Source organism: Crinia signifera, chromosome 3 (assembly GCF_055691185.1).
Source record: "Crinia signifera chromosome 3, ASM5569118v1, whole genome shotgun sequence".
NCBI lineage: Eukaryota > Metazoa > Chordata > Amphibia > Anura > Myobatrachidae > Crinia > Crinia signifera.
Genome location: NC_139219.1, coordinates 312,498,763 through 312,514,750, shown reverse-complemented (window position 1 = coordinate 312,514,750; position 15,988 = coordinate 312,498,763). Strand labels below are relative to the sequence as shown.

At 44.7% G+C, this 15,988-nt stretch overlaps 1 protein-coding gene across 4 annotated transcripts in view; it reads left to right on the top strand.

The window, feature by feature from the left end:
• ITSN2 (intersectin 2) overlaps window positions 1–15,988 on the top strand; it is a 164,756-nt gene that overhangs the window by 83,068 nt on the left and 65,700 nt on the right. For all 4 annotated transcript variants that reach the window (XM_083178639.1, XM_083178637.1, XM_083178638.1 and 1 more), the window contains 6 exons: window positions 3,312–3,375; window positions 5,996–6,133; window positions 8,468–8,556; window positions 10,338–10,600; window positions 11,216–11,365; window positions 13,619–13,759. In XM_083178639.1, coding sequence (XP_083034765.1) covers window positions 3,312–3,375; window positions 5,996–6,133; window positions 8,468–8,556; window positions 10,338–10,600; window positions 11,216–11,365; window positions 13,619–13,759 — 845 coding nt within the window. The remainder of the gene's footprint in view (window positions 1–3,311; window positions 3,376–5,995; window positions 6,134–8,467; window positions 8,557–10,337; window positions 10,601–11,215; window positions 11,366–13,618; window positions 13,760–15,988) is intronic.

The following is a 15,988-nucleotide window of genomic DNA, read 5'->3' as shown; positions in this document are numbered from 1 at the left end:
GAACTGCATTTTTGTGTAAAAAAATGTAATTTTTCATGTTCACTGCCCACTTGTATCAAAATTGGTGAAACCCCTGGGGGTTTGAAATGTACACTATACCCCTAGATGAATTCCCTGAGGGGTGTAGTTTGCAAAATGGGGTCACTTGTGGGGGGGTTCCACTGTATTGGTGCTTGGGGGGTCTTGCTAATGCGACATAGCACCCACCAAAATTCCACCAGAATCTGAGCTGCAAAATCCAAAAATCACTCCTTCCCTTCTGAGTCCTGCCATGCACCCAACTGGTATTTTTTGGTCACATGTGAGGCATTGCCGTACTCGGGAGAAATTGGGGCACAGATTTTGGGGTGCTTTTTCTCCTTCATACCTTCTGAAAATAAAAATTTTGAGCCAGAACTGCATTTTTGTGTAAAAAAATGTAATTTTTCATGTTCACTGCCCACTTGTATCAAAATTGGTGAAACCCCTGGGGGTTTGAAATGTACACTATACCCCTAGATGAATTCCCTGAGGGGTGTAGTTTGCAAAATGGGGTCACTTGTGGGGGGGTTCCACTGTATTGGTGCTTGGGGGGTCTTGCTAATGCGACATAGCACCCACCAAAATTCCACCAGAATCTGAGCTGCAAAATCCAAAAATCACTCCTTCCCTTCTGAGTCCTGCCATGCACCCAACTGGTATTTTTTGGTCACATGTGAGGCATTGCCGTACTCGGGAGAAATTGGGGCACAGATTTTGGGGTGCTTTTTCTCCTTCATTCCTTGTGAAAATGAAAAATTTTGAGCCAGAACTGCATTTTTGTGTAAAAAAATGTAATTTTTCATGTTCACTGCCCACTTGTATCAAAATTGGTGAAACCCCTGGGGGTTTGAAATGTACACTATACCCCTAGATGAATTCCCTGAGGGGTGTAGTTTGCAAAATGGGGTCACTTGTGGGGGGGTTCCACTGTATTGGTGCTTGGGGGGTCTTGCTAATGCGACATAGCACCCACCAAAATTCCACCAGAATCTGAGCTGCAAAATCCAAAAATCACTCCTTCCCTTCTGAGTCCTGCCATGCACCCAACTGGAATTTTTTGGTCACATGTGAGGCATTGCCGTACTCGGGAGAAATTGGGGCACAGATTTTGGGGTGCTTTTTCTCCTTCATTCCTTCTGAAAATGAAAAATTTTGAGCCAGAACTGCATTTTTGTGTAAAAAAATGTAATTTTTCATTTTCACTGCCAACTTGTATCAAAATTGGTGAAACCCCTGGGGGTTTGAAATGTACACTATACCCCTAGATGAATTCCCTGAGGGGTGTACTTTGCAAAATGGGGTGACTTGTGGGGGGGTTCCACTGTATTGGTGCAACATAGCACCCACCATTCATTCCACCAAAATCTGTGCTGCAAAATCCAAAAATCACTCCTTCCCTTCTGAGTCCTGCCATGCACCCAACTGGTACTTTTTGGTCACATGTGAGGCATTGCCGTACTCGGGAGAAATTGGGGCACAGATTTTGGGGTGCTTTTTCTCCTTCATACCTTCTGAAAATGAAAAATTTTGAGCCAGAACTGCATTTTTGTGTAAAAAAAATGTAATTTTTCATTTTCACTGCCCACTTGTATCAAAATTGGTGAAACCCCTGGGGGTTTGAAATGTACACTATACCCCTAGATGAATTCCCTGAGGGGTGTAGTTTGCAAAATGGGGTCACTTGTGGGGGGGTTCCACTGTCTTGGTGCTTGGGGGGTCTTGCTAATGCGACATAGCACCCACCAAAATTCCACCAGAATCTGAGCTGCAAAATCCAAAAATCACTCCTTCCCTTCTGAGTCCTGCCATGCACCCAACTGGTATTTTTTGGTCACATGTGAGGCATTGCCGTACTCGGGAGAAATTGGGGCACAGATTTTGGGGGGCTTTGTCTCCTTCATTCCTTGTGAAAATGAAAAATTTTGAGCCAGAACTGCATTTTTGTGTAAAAAATTTAATTTTTCATTTTCACTGCCCAGTTGTACCACAATTGGTGAAACCCCTGGGGGTTTGAAATGTACACTATACCCCTAGATGAATTCCCTGAGGGGTGTAGTTTGCAAAATGGGGTCACTTGTGGGGGGGTTCCTAAATTTTAGCATCTTATGGTGCCTAGAAACCTACATGGTGCCTAAAAAATAATCTCATAAAAAGGAGGCTCCAAAATCAAGTAGGTGCTCCTTCTATTATGAAGCCTGTGGTTTGGTCAACGTGCACACTAGGGCCACATATAGGATATTTATGAAAACAAAAGAATTGGGGGAATCAATTTTTAGTCACATTTCTCTAGTAAAATGTACTGTGTTCCTTAGAAAAATGTATTAAAATTGCAAATCTGCAAAAAAAATGAAATTTTGAAATTTCACCTACACTTTGTTTTAATTCCTGTGAAACACCTAAAGGGTTAACAAACTTCCAAAATGCTGTTTTGAATACTGTGAGGGGTGCAGTTTTTGAAATGGCATCATTTATGGGGGTGTCTCACATACAAGTCCCTCAAAGTCACATCAGAACTGAACTGGTCCCTAAAAAAATCAGTGTTTGAAATTTTCTTGAAAATTTGAGAATTTGCTATTCATATTGTAAGCCTCCTAGTGTCCAAAAAAATTAAAAGGAAGTTGAAATAATGATGGAAACATAAAGTAGACATATGGTCTATGTTAGTTATTAACTATTTTGAGTGGTAAGATTATTTGTCTCACAAGCAGAAAATTTAACATTTTGGAAATCGCTAAATTTTCCATTTTTTTACGACATTTTGGTATTTTTCACAAAAAAACACAGACTGTATCGACCCAAATTTACCACTAATTTGAAGTACAATGTGTCACGAAAAAACAATCTCAAAATCACTGGGATAAGTAAAAGCAAAAAAAAGTTATCCCCACTTAAGTGAGACATGTCAGATTTGAAAAAAAGGGCTCTGTCAGGAACGCAAAAACTAGCTCTGTCAGGAAGGGGTTAATGTCGGGATTCTGGCACATGTGTCCTGGCGGTAGTTGGAATGCCGGCAATCGGTATTGTGAAAACCAGCATCCCCTCCACTGGTACTGTCCATGTGTTGTTCTGATCCATAGGTCACCGCTTTCATACTATACCCATATCATATAGCAACTATAATATTTTTTGGTAACATCATTAGAGAGAAGAGACTGCTTCCTTATATGCAAATTACTATTTTATAAATTAGGGAGGATCTAATAACATATTACGGAGGGGCTAACTGACTGCCCCGTGGTTAGTTGTGCATGCCTTCACAATGGTCTGACAGATTTCCTTCCCGTTTTCAGGCTCTCAAGTGAAGAATGCGCTAGTACAGTCCAACCTCTCCCACACTCAGCTGGCTACGATATGGTAAGTCCTATCGCCACCTTACAATATGGTGGCTGATTGTAGTCCTGGACCTTAGTCTAACATTGATCTGTTTAGCCTTGGCGCTGTAGTAGAAGACTGTGACTTTCCCTGCAGCTGGATAGAAGATGGAATCATCCCAAGCCCGCCAGCTGCCTACATACCACGTTCTAGATTGCCAAAGACCAGTGACATCACCAATGACCTCACCAAAGCTGGGGACACACTAGAGGATTCGCTCAACCAGTGATATTGTCAGTGATTTCCCGGGAAAGAGATATAGCGCATACTCACTGGACGGTATCGTTCTGTGATGTTAACGGTTCCCTAGAGAATCCACGTGTCACTTTGTCAGTCCTCCGAGATGATTCTAGATCTTGCGTCGTGCTGTTTTTGGCTTATTTGAGCCTCATAGTCCTCCGTCATTGCTAGTGAGGTCATGGGCCTTCGTCTCATAGTAAAATGATAATGTTACGGATCTTTAGGGAATTGATAGTCTACGATCTCATTAATTCCACCACGGTTGATAAAATGGGTATGGGGCATAGGGTCAACAGTAAAGGTTGACGGGACTTAGTTTGACACATGAAATAGGTAAACAGGCCTAAAATCTACAGGGTCGAAAGGTCGACATGAGTTTTTCACGTTTTTTTTTTGTCTCAGACGTCGACATGGACACTATTATAGTCTCCCTCTACGCCTTAGTGGGTGGTAGGGTATGAAATACCGCCTCTTTTTGAAGAATAAAACGTAAAAACCTCATGTCGACATTTTGACTGTCGACTGTCTTATTGTCAATCTACTGTTTGTGTCAACCTTCCGACTCCGTCAACCTATTTCATGTGTCGACTTTAAGTGGTCGATCTAATATATGTTGACCTAGTGACCGGCACATGGTCAGTGCAAGGTTGGCAATACAAGTGACATTGTGGGAGAAGTATCATGCCATTCCAAAGAGTCGGGTAGTTGCCTGGTAGCAGCCAATGCGCTTCTTGCTGTCATTTTATAGAATGTACTTGATGAATACTAACTGGAAGCTAGTCTGTGGTTGTCCTGTATTTGTGTTGTCCCCTGACTGGTCACTGGGAGCCCGCTCTGTTATAAGCGCTGGTGAGACAGAGGGAGATGCTGAGTGCTGCTTTCCCTCTGTCCCGATAAGCAGGAATGAGATCAGTCACATTGTGTATAGCCCCGAACCCCAGTCATAAGACCGGATGTTACTGGCTGTGTCATGTATACAGCAAGGCCTGATTACGGACAAAGGAAGGAAAGCGGACTGTGCTCGGGGATATCCTCTGCTAATTCTCACAAGCAACACCAGCTTTTATCTCAAGTGTACTGATCATTTTATATCAAAGCTGTAGTTTCCCAATTGGTAGGTACATATTGCACTTGTGGCCTGATTCTGATTAATTTGCAAAGCACATTTGGTTTTCTAATGGACAAAACCATGCTGCACTGCAGGTGGGGCAGATGTAACATGTGCAGAGAGAGATAGATTTGGGTCAGTTATTTTCGTTCTGTGCAGGGTAAATCTGGCTGCTTTATTTTTTACACTGCAATATAGATATCAGTTTGAAGAACACAACCCACCCGAATCTAACTCTCTCTGCACATGTTACATCTGCCCCACCTGCAGTGCACATGGTTTTGCCTATTAGCAAACCAAATGTGCTTGGCAAATTAACCTGAATCACCCCCTTGAGCTGTTATGGTCTTCTATTTCCTTGGGAGCTAGAGGAATTGGTTTACTTTGCCAGAAACGTGAGTTGTGAGAAACGTGAGTCTGCAGTAATGGCAGGAAACTTTTTGTATATATGATATACTCCCTTACCCATGTTCTGTCCAGCTTGTGGCCTGGACATCTGTAACTGTGACTACACATTGATCCCAATGCAGTTAGCAGCTGGAACATTGATTCCTGCTCCTGAGACCTCATTTTAGCCAACCAGGAATTATATAGAAGACACCAAGACATCTGATGGGAGACTGAGGCTGCTATTCTGCTTCACGGCATCATTAGCCCTTGGAGTGCCAATTGAATTTGTGGAAATAGGTGTGAAAATTGCCAAACATCGTTATTTTTGTAATGGCTTGCAATGGTTACCACCTTATATAGGACATTTTTTTTTTTTTACACAAAATTTTTTGTTTGAATTTATATAGCAAATGTGAGGGGCGCTGGCGTTTTTACCAGATATTATGCACATCTCATAGAAAAATTGGCACTCAAAGGGTTAAGCCTTAAGTGGCTTTGTGGAGCCTTAAAATCTTTCAGGCCCTGGTTGGAAATAATGGGGGGGGGGTGCTTCATTTTCTAGAAGTGGATTTTGTAGAAGTGGAGATGATGTTGTCCATAACAACCAATCTGATTCTAGCTTATTCTCTTCTAGAAGGTGCTAGATAAATAAGTAGAATCTGGTTGCTATTGGTGACATCTTCACTCCTATAAACTTGCATATTAGTAAATATACCCCTTGCTGTGCAGAAATACCCTGATCATGTACTCTAAGCTCCGATAGGGCCGGGACTGTACATTTCTGCGTAATAAAGTTGCACGGTAAATGATGGTCGCATTCAATAAATTAAATGGATTTCAGTTCTTTATATTCTGTCCTCCTAGGTCTCTTGCTGACGTGGACAGAGATGGGAAGCTGAAAGCAGATGAGTTTGTGCTGGCCATGCACCTAACAGATATGGCCAAAGCCGGGCAGCCCCTCCCGCTGACTCTCCCTCTTGAATTTGTACCTCCTTCATACCGGTATGGAAACGGTGATACAATACATATATGTGGCAGCACATGGTTATTTATATTGGTGTGGTTGGGTATTGTGATGTCATCATTGTATATAGTTAGGAGCTGATTGGCTGGTGTTTTATCACTCTTCACTTTATCGCAACATTTGAATTAGGCCAGCAGCTTGATCTTCATCGTACTTTGCACAAACGTACCAGGATGCACAACAAGGCCAGATCTGGCCGATCCAGGAGTTTTGCGCGGACCCAAAGTCCAAGCTGAGAGAGCAGTATTTGCACGAATTTTATAATTTGCCCATACACACATGAGATGTCCAATCAGAGGCTAGATATTGTTTATCCTCACAATTACTAGTAAGACGTTACTCCTGGTAATATTCCTAATTATTATTATTATTATAATTTTATTTATAAGGTGCCACAAGTGTTTTGCAGCGCCGTACAATGGAACAGTACAGGGAGACAAACTTACCATTACAGTAAATGAATAACAAAATAGAGTACAGGTAAAATTGAATACACATTACAGCTTAAATGTAAGTAGTGAGGATTTGACCAATGTGCTACTAGGGGCTGGTGACCAAAGATGGAGATGAGTATGCGGACGAGGATGGTCGCTGAGTGATTGAGTATGGGAGAGCTGTGAGTGAGATGTGTAGAGAAGAGGGCTTTGACAACAGGAGGGAAGAGGGCCCTGCTCAGAAGAGGTTACAATCTAGTATATATATATTGTCTAGTGTGGTTATAAACGCCAGCGATGCAGAATAGGAGTCATGTCACAGTGTGAGGTTAGACCAGAGGGTTTATCTACACAACAGCCGTTGGTAACGGATGCCCAGCTCGGGGAGATTAGAACGAGGCAGCTCTTCCTCTGCCCTGCCTATGCTTCTGCAGCTCACTAGAGATACTAGAGGGATCAGGAGAAGACAGAACACCAATGTAGGGTATTATGGGCTGTGCTGGATTAATGAGGAAGGTAAGGTAAGTACTCTCACACACAGGGAGCCACCGTGCAGTAATACATACATTATGATGCTAGATTGCTCACACACTTTCAGCAAGGACGTATACATAGCATACGGTAACTGCTTTGTGCATTGCTTATACAAATGACCGAAAATTGTACAGCTAAGAATTAAATCCTCAATCAGCAGGTCAGCATTTCATGAAGACATACAGTGCATACATTTCACAGCGCTTCACTTTATCCACATTTTGTTACGTTACAACCGTGCCACGAAAATGCGGGAAAACGCTGCGCATCCCCATGCGAACGGGGGAGGCTTCCTTCCTTCTGGGGGTAGGCAGCAGACATCACCGCATATACCAGTACACCTCTGATTTTCCAACATCGATGGTTACAGTGCTGTGCCGGATGATCGATTTTTGGCAGATTAATTTAGTATCTGTTAATGTCTTATTTTTTACTCCTTCTGCAGCTTCAGTACATTTCTGAAAACAAAAATTAGTAAAATATATGCTACACTATAATATTACTTAATGAGTAAACACCGTAGTGTATGCAAACTGTTTACTACAATGCGGCACTTGCTGTGACCTTGGACACAATAACAGCCCCACCGATGCCTGCGGTGTCACCTGCAGTGTGCGCGGAAGCTGTACCCAGTGACACTTGCTCATGCTGTGTGTTTTCCGCCCATGTGCAGTACTTCCTGTGACCTCGGATGCCATAACAGCCCCACCGATGCGTCCTGTGTCCGCAGAAGCTGCACCAACTGGCACTTGCGCATATTGCGTTTTACGCCCATGCGCAGAGAATGTTCCGGATCAAAAGAGGTCCATAACCTCTTTTAATCCGGACAAAGCAAAATTGTCCGGATGAAAAGAGGTTCCGGACCAACTGTTGCCGGATAATAAGTGGTGTACCTGTGAGAGGATCCCGCTGCATGGACCCAGCAGCACTCAGGACTTATAATAAACACACATCAGCAGCTTCTGTCTCTGTAACATTTCAGCTGTTATTCAGGCTTTTGTTAAAATGTCTGCTGCTGTTTGACAAAAGCCTGTGCGTTTTATTATAAGTCCTGAGTGCTGCCGATAGGCTTGCTCCGGTGCCCTCACTGAATAAAATTGTACATATGTTGGTGGTGCGGCACTCAGATTGTTATTGTTATCATCCGAGTGCCGCACCTCCGAAGTTCCTTGGGAAATGACATGTTATCTGTTTGGGGCCAGTTACTACTGTATATAGGCGCATGTGATTGGCTGATGTGGTTCCCTGTGGTTGGTGTACTTCTCTCAGTGTTATCGCATTAGCCCTTTGATGTCTGTGCATGTTTCTTCATCTCATTTCATTTATGTGTATGTCCTCTCCCAGGGCGAATGACCCCATTAATGGAACATTGCCGGTCTATCAGAGCTTCCAGGTGATGCAGGAAGAGGAGCCGCCCCAGAAGAAGTCAGCAGGTGAGTGGATGCTGGGCTGGCTGTCTTTACTGCTCACTTCTGTCTGCTTATGCTGCCCACTGACATTGTCATCCACTCGTCGGTGCTGTTAGGTTTAGCAATTAGGCAAGGTTGGGTTTGCCTTTGGGGTTAGGGTTGCCATTGGTGTCCGGTTTAGCTGTGGGGTAGCAATGTGCATTAGGTACAAAATGCTCTGTTTCTGGACTTCCCTGCCTGTGTCAGTTAAGGTGCCCATACACTAGTAAGATTTATCTTCAGATCTGGCTGGTTGGAACAAAAACATGGTTATGGATGAGTAACAGTGGTCAACTGTCATTTGCTCTCATCCATAACCATGTTTTTGTTCCAACCAGCCAGATTTGAAGATAAATCTGCGTGTGTATGGCCACCCTTACAGAGGTGGGACTGCAGCACAGTCCAATATTCAAAAGCCTGGACTCACTGGCAGTTGATGTGACCCCCCCCCCCCCCTCTTTAAATTTTGGACTGTGCTGGAGTCCAACCGCTGTAACTGCCATTGGCAGGGAAGTCCAGGAACAGAGCATTCTGTACCTAATGGAATGGGTCATGGAGGGTGTGCTTCATGCGTCTCGATCAGCCAAACACTCCATACAGTTATGTTATGGGCATCGAAGGTAAGGAACGGATCTATCACACAGGCAGAAACTACCGGGTAATTCCAGTACTGTGCCCATCCAATCAGGAGCAGCCTTTCATTCCTGCCAATGTTTCATTGGCGAAGCCCTTCACCTATGGCTTATTGCCCTGCAGTGTATTACGCTAATCACATCTGCCACTTTAACAGGTGTATAGGGATTTAATAGATCTCTCTTAGCAATGCCTTTACCCATTATATATATATTTATCTACGGGTCAAAGACACTGGTAATTCAATTAGTTTTAAACACCAATAATAAAACAATAATATAATTCCAAATAAATATGGACAGAATGTATTAGGAATGGTGCACGTGTTAGGTGGCAGGGGGTTCTCTGGTTACAGGGCGTATGGAGCAGTGGAAATTGTATATACAGTAGCTAATAATGTACGAAGATGTGTGATGTGGACAATGAGTTGCAGTTACCATAGAGACAATCATTTTGTGTGTGTGTGCGCTGAACTCAGGAGCAGCAGACTGGAAGCAGCTGCGGGATCCGTCTGCAGGTGAGGTCTTGTCTGTTTTTGCAATATCTGACATTGAGGCCGGTTAGCAACAATTCGCACTAGGCTGATGTACAACCGAACTTGCCGAGATCACTAGAGGTGGCCAAAATAGATATAAGTCTCTGTTATTGCTCTCTTCGTAATGAGGCAAAGAGGAATTAGCATCACATTATTTTCCTAGTACGGATAAAAAAGGTAAATAAATCATAGCGATTATTATGTAAGCAATCAAACTGTCCTGATGCAGGTAGGCCCCTGTTTTTTGCCATGGGGATATAGCTTTTTTATTGGCTTCTGAGGTGTTCTTTCAGCTTTCCAATGAGGTAAAGCAGACCTGTCCAAACTATGGCCCTCCAGCTGTTGTGAAACTACAAGTCCCATCATGCCTTGCCACAGTTTTGCTATTGGGGAATGCTAAAACTATGGCAAGGCATGCTGGGATGTGTAGTTTAACAACAGCTGGAGGGCCACAGTTTGGAGTAAAACAGTAGTGAAATCATTTGGGCAGGGCACAATGTATACACATAAAATTAAGCTATGTATTTTACTTTTTTGCGGGTTTTGCTAAGCTGTAAGTTTCTTCTTTGTAATAAATGTCTGCTTTTATGATTTATAGCGACATTCGAGGAGAGGAGGAAGGAAAACATGGAGAGGGGTAACCAAGAGCTAGAGAAGAGGCGACAGGTTCTGATGGAGCAGCAGCAGAGGGAGGCAGAGCGGAAGGCCCAGAAGGAAAGGGAAATGCATGAGCGCCGGGAGAGGGAGCGCCAGGAGCAGGAGCGGAAGAAGCAGCTGGAGATGGAGAGGCGCTTGGAGCAGCAACGCGAGATTGAGCGCATGAGGGAGGAGGAGAAGAGGAAGGAAATTGAGAGGAGGGAGGTTGGTATTTCGCCTTAGGTTACTCTGCTGAGCAAATGCTAATACCTTTAATGTGGAATAGAACTGGTTTATAATATATCTGTCCAGAGCTTAATTAGTGGTCCGGCCTACCAGAATTACAAAGGCCGTCGTTCCCTCTCTTGATCCAGCTGATAAAGGCCACCTCTTGTTTTCTGATGGGAGATGATTCTGTTCGTCTACGTCTCGGTGCGCAGGTGGTTTCCCTTTCTGGCAGCTCTTACCAGTAGCTGCTGAGGGTGGGATTTCAGGTGGTGATGTCATCCTCAGGTGGTGATGTCATCAGCCCATACACCGACACTAGCTGATTCTGATTAATTTGGTCATGAGCATTTCTATTAGAATGTACGCTCCCATGAGCTTAGCCCTCTACCCTTTGTACCTCCTTCGTTCAGCTTCATCCATGCTACTCCTCTCCTATGCTGGTGTAGTCCGTATGATTGGTTATTCTGACAGTGTTTGGTGGACCCTTACCTATATAGCGGTCTTCACGATGGCTTGCTGGAGTCGGTGACAGCAAAGCACATGAGGATCGCGGCATATGGGGGACTTGTTCAATTGCATTCCTGATGATAACATGTCGCTCTCTTTTCACAGGCAGCGAAGCAGGAGCTGGAGCGCCAGAGGAAACAAGAGATGGAGAGGATCCGCCGGCAGGAGCTGTTTAACCAGAGGAACCGGGAGCAGGAAGAGATTGTGAAGCTGAAGTCTAAGAAGAAGAGCCTACAGCTGGAATTGGAAGCTCTGGTGGGAATACTCTGGAGCCCCAGAGAACAAATAACAGCATATTTTGTACTAGGCGCCTGATTCAGACCTGATCTGCAAAGTTACATAGTACATAGCTGCCGCCCAGACAGGGAGAGTAAACGATTGTAAAAATATTGCAGATCGACGTCAACCAGCTAATCCATACTCCATTCCCGATCCATGATTTATTCAGTCTGTGCAAATGAAAGTCTAAAGGTTCCCATACACTAGTAAGTTTTATCTTCAGATCTGGCTGGTTGGAACAAAAACATGGTTATGTATGAGTGACAGTTTGTCAGTTTTCCAGCATTTCCAAGCAAATGGTCAACTGTCATTTGCTCTCATCCATAACCATGTTTTTGTTCCAACCAGCCAGATCTGAAGATAAATCTGCGTTTGTATGGCCACCTTAAAGCTGGCCATACATCTACAGATCGATTGTCAGATCTGTCTGGTTGGAACAAAAACCTGGTAATATCTGAATGGCAGTTTTTGGCAGTTTTCCAGCATTTCAAAGCAAGTGGTCAACTGTCATTTGCTCTCATCCATTACAGGATTTTGTTCCAACCAGCCAGACCTGACAAGCGATCTGTAGATGGATGGCTGGCTGGCTGAACTCTACCAGTCATCTTCGTCAGAGACAGGCTTATAGAGGCCGGCGCTGACGTCACACACCCCCCCCCTTCCCCCCCTTAAAATGCTAGGGCACACCTGTGTTTTTTCTGACACTCCCACAGCCAGGTACCACCCCTAAACGCCGACTTCCTGTGAGGAAGATTCGGGGCGGATTGGGAGTCCGATCCGTAAGCTTTTTCTGTTGCTATTTCCCCTCGTGCATACGTACTACAATCCGTACGCATCCGCAGTCATTCCATAATCGTTCTGCGAACTCGCACAACGGTGATCAACTCTGACTCGGCCCATGTGGCGCGTTCCCCTTGGTACCTTGTCAAGGTTTATATCAGTACTTCTTATTCATCATAGGGCGTTGGGAGCTATCTGTTACTATGTATCTTGCCAGTCAGAATCTAGGTATTAACCCTTTGAGTGCCAAAGTTGCTGTGAGATTCTCAAAAACATCCGCTAAAAAATGTCAGTGGTGCTCACACCGCGACTGTCCTTTTAGTATAACTAAATACAAATAACCTGTACGGCCGAGACGGTGAATTGAAGTTTAGATCAATATTGCACGCAAAAATAAGAATGGCTGCTGCTGGTATTTTTTAGGGGATGTTTTGAGGATCTCTCACAGCAGTGTTGGAACTCCAAAGGGTTAATGACTTAAGCGACGCCCTATACCGTATTATACACCCTCTTCCTCCAGTTAAACCGAAGGGGTCTGATGCCAAGAGATCCTGGCTTGTACAGGCAATGTTAAGTCCCCAAGACTGTAGGAGGATACAGACTGGTACCCCCTAGGGATGCCAATCCCGGGGCATTTTTTAAATTCCGGAAATCGGGGTTGAAAAATGCCCAATCTCGGCATTCCTAATTTTAAAAAGCCGCCCCACATATTAACCTACCGGTGCGATGCATGATGGTCGGGTGGTGAAGCTGGGAGCCGAGCAGGCAGTGTAGACGGGTGCTGGGCTGGTGGGCGTACAATGAAGACAGGTGTCGAGAAGCCGTGCAATGCAGTCAGGGTGGGCAGCGCGGATGGAGCTGTGTGGCCTGCGCAGCACGACTTGTGACCCCGTCACACTGCGCAGAGCCGCTCTGCTGGGACAGGAGAAGCCAGGCAGCGGCTGAGCACTCGCTCGGACACTGCCCAGCGTTAGACTGCACATGCGCAGTCTAATCCAGAAATCACGGGATTGGAAACTCCAATCCGGGGATTAAAATCCCAGCGTTTTAGGGCCAATCTCCAGGATCCCGCTGATCTCAGGATTGGCCACCCTAGTACCCCCCTTGTTGGTCTAATGGTAATCTATAGAGAGCTGGTTATAGGGTAGAGGAGGAATCTGGTTTTTCTCCTAGTGATGAAACATAACATAATGAAACTGATCTTGCATGGAAACCAGTTACCTGTACATTTCACACAAGGGCCACTGTGAGGAGCACTGCTAGCCAGTTTAATACACATTGGTACGCTAGGGGCGATGCATGGAAAGGCCATGTGTCATTTTTAAATATCCTGTCATTAAGTATATTTTATAGCAAAGTACTTGAATATGGGAAGCTGAATTTCCAAAGAATCCTACAGAATTGGACCCACCGCTGCATGTGTCTAAAGGATGTTCTTCCCGTTTTTAGGAGGAGAAACATCAGCAGATCACACTAAGAGTCCAGGACATCCGGGGCAGGAAGAAAATGAAGAGAAACGAGCTGGAAGCTGTAGATAACAAATGTGACCTGGGAATCATAGAGATCAGACAGCTGCAGCAGCAGCTCCAGGTAACGGCAGACCACCGGGCAATTCTCCCAACCGGTACATGCGTATAATCATTACATCTCCCAATGACCGGTTATGGACAAGTTATTACTGTTGGAAAATTGTCCCCGTGCATAACATCCTGGAGGTGACATGCCTGAGGCATGAGGCACAGCTAGATTTATGGACAAGCTACATGTAAACACAGTCGTGTACTTTTGGCAGTTTGCACACTTCAGTCATCCCAGGTTTAGGAGCTGCTTAAGTTTGATTAGTGCATGAATAAATGGGGACTCAGGAGTGGCCCATGGCAACCAATCGGCACTGAAGTTACATCTATAATTTGCATAATATAATACAGAGCAGCTGATTGGTTGCAGTGGGCCACTTCTCCCTTATCACTGCTTCATACATCTACCCCACAGTATCTTCTGATTGGTACATTTTTAAATTCGACCTTTACCTAAGCACAGAGCAGGCAAAAGCAGTAGCAGTTACCCGTGCAAGGCGTAGACTTCATATGTATTTGACATCCTCCTGTGCTAGGTTTAGTTAAGTAATGTTTAAGGTTACAGCCCCTTCAAGGGACGAGATAACAACCTCGATGTCTGCCTTCACTTCCTTACGGTCATCATATTAATGTTTTGGAGAAGTTTGAGGTTTGGGAAGGCTGCCAGACACTTTTTGAAGTTTAACTTGAATTTCTTGTTTGGTGACCTTTATGCTTCATTGCTTTAATATTCCTGCCCATAGCCGGAAGAACTGGAATTTATAGACGCATATCAGGACATGTTACTGTTAATCGCTGTTTGTGTTTCTCAAACTACGTGCTTCGGAAACGCTAGCGGAGCATGTTTTCTGTGTTTCCTGTTTATTCTTGCACAAAGTTAATAAACAAGGACACATTGAAAAAGATCCACTGATTTACTAGTAATTATGCTGTCTGTGAGCAGACCTGGAAAACCTGCACGGATAGCAGCCTGGAGTGCAGGAATTGACGAACTGCTGTTCATCATGGAGCGGTGTTCCTTAAATCATCATCGTGTTTGTAAAATAGAAGGCAAGGGTTTGTCTAGCACAGGGGTGGCCAAACCGGTCCTCGAGATCTACCAACGGTCCGCGTTTTCCAAATCCCCTAGCTGGTGCACAGCTGTAGTCCTTACTAACTGTCACATTCCCCAGATCACCTAGCTGGTGCACAGCTGTAGTCCTTACTAACTGTCACATTCCCCAGATCACCTAGCTGGTGCACAGGTGTAGTCGTTACAAACAGTCACATTCCCCAGATCACCTAGCTGGTGCACAGCTGTAGTCGTTGCTAACTGTCACATTCCCCAGATCACCTAGCTGGTGCACAGCTGTAGTCATTACTAACTGCCACATTCCCCAGATCACCTAGCTGGTGCACAGGTGTAGTCATTACTAACTGTCACATTCCCTAGATCACCTAGCTGGTGCACAGGTGTAGTCATTACTAACGGTCACATTCCCTAGATCACCTTACTGGTGCACAGCTGTAGTCATCACTAACTGTCACATTTCTCCAGATCACCTAGCTGGTGCACAGGTGTAGTCGTTACAAACAGTCACATTCCCCAGATCACCTAGCTGGTGCACAGCTGTAGTCGTTGCTAACTGTCACATTCCCCAGATCACCTAGCTGGTGCACAGGTGTAGTCATTGCTAACTGTCACATTCCCCAGATCACCTAGCTGGTGCACAGGTGTAGTCATTACTAACTGTCACATTCCCTAGATCACCTAGCTGGTGCACAGGTGTAGTCATTACTAACGGTCACATTCCCTAGATCACCTAGCTGGTGCACAGGTGTAGTCATTACTAACGGTCACATTTCTCCAGATCACCTAGCTGGTGCACAGGTGCAGTCATTAGAGACTGTCACATTCCCCAGATCACCTAGCTGGTGCACAGGTGTAGTCACTACTGACTGTCACATTCCCCAGATCACCTAGCTGGTGCACAGCTGTTAGTCATTACTAACTGTCACATTTCCCAGATCCCCTAGCTTGGTGCACAGCTGTTAGTCATTACTAACTGTCACATTCCCCAGATCACCTAGCTGGTGCACAGCTGTAGTCATTACTAACTGTCACATTTTCAAACCTGCTGCATTCATTCCTACTATAGATCCACAGGATGCCTGAGACACATGAGCTGTTGGTAGATCTTGAGGACAGGTTTGGCCACCCCTGGCCTAGCACATTGTATTTAAAACAAGAAGGCAACTTTTG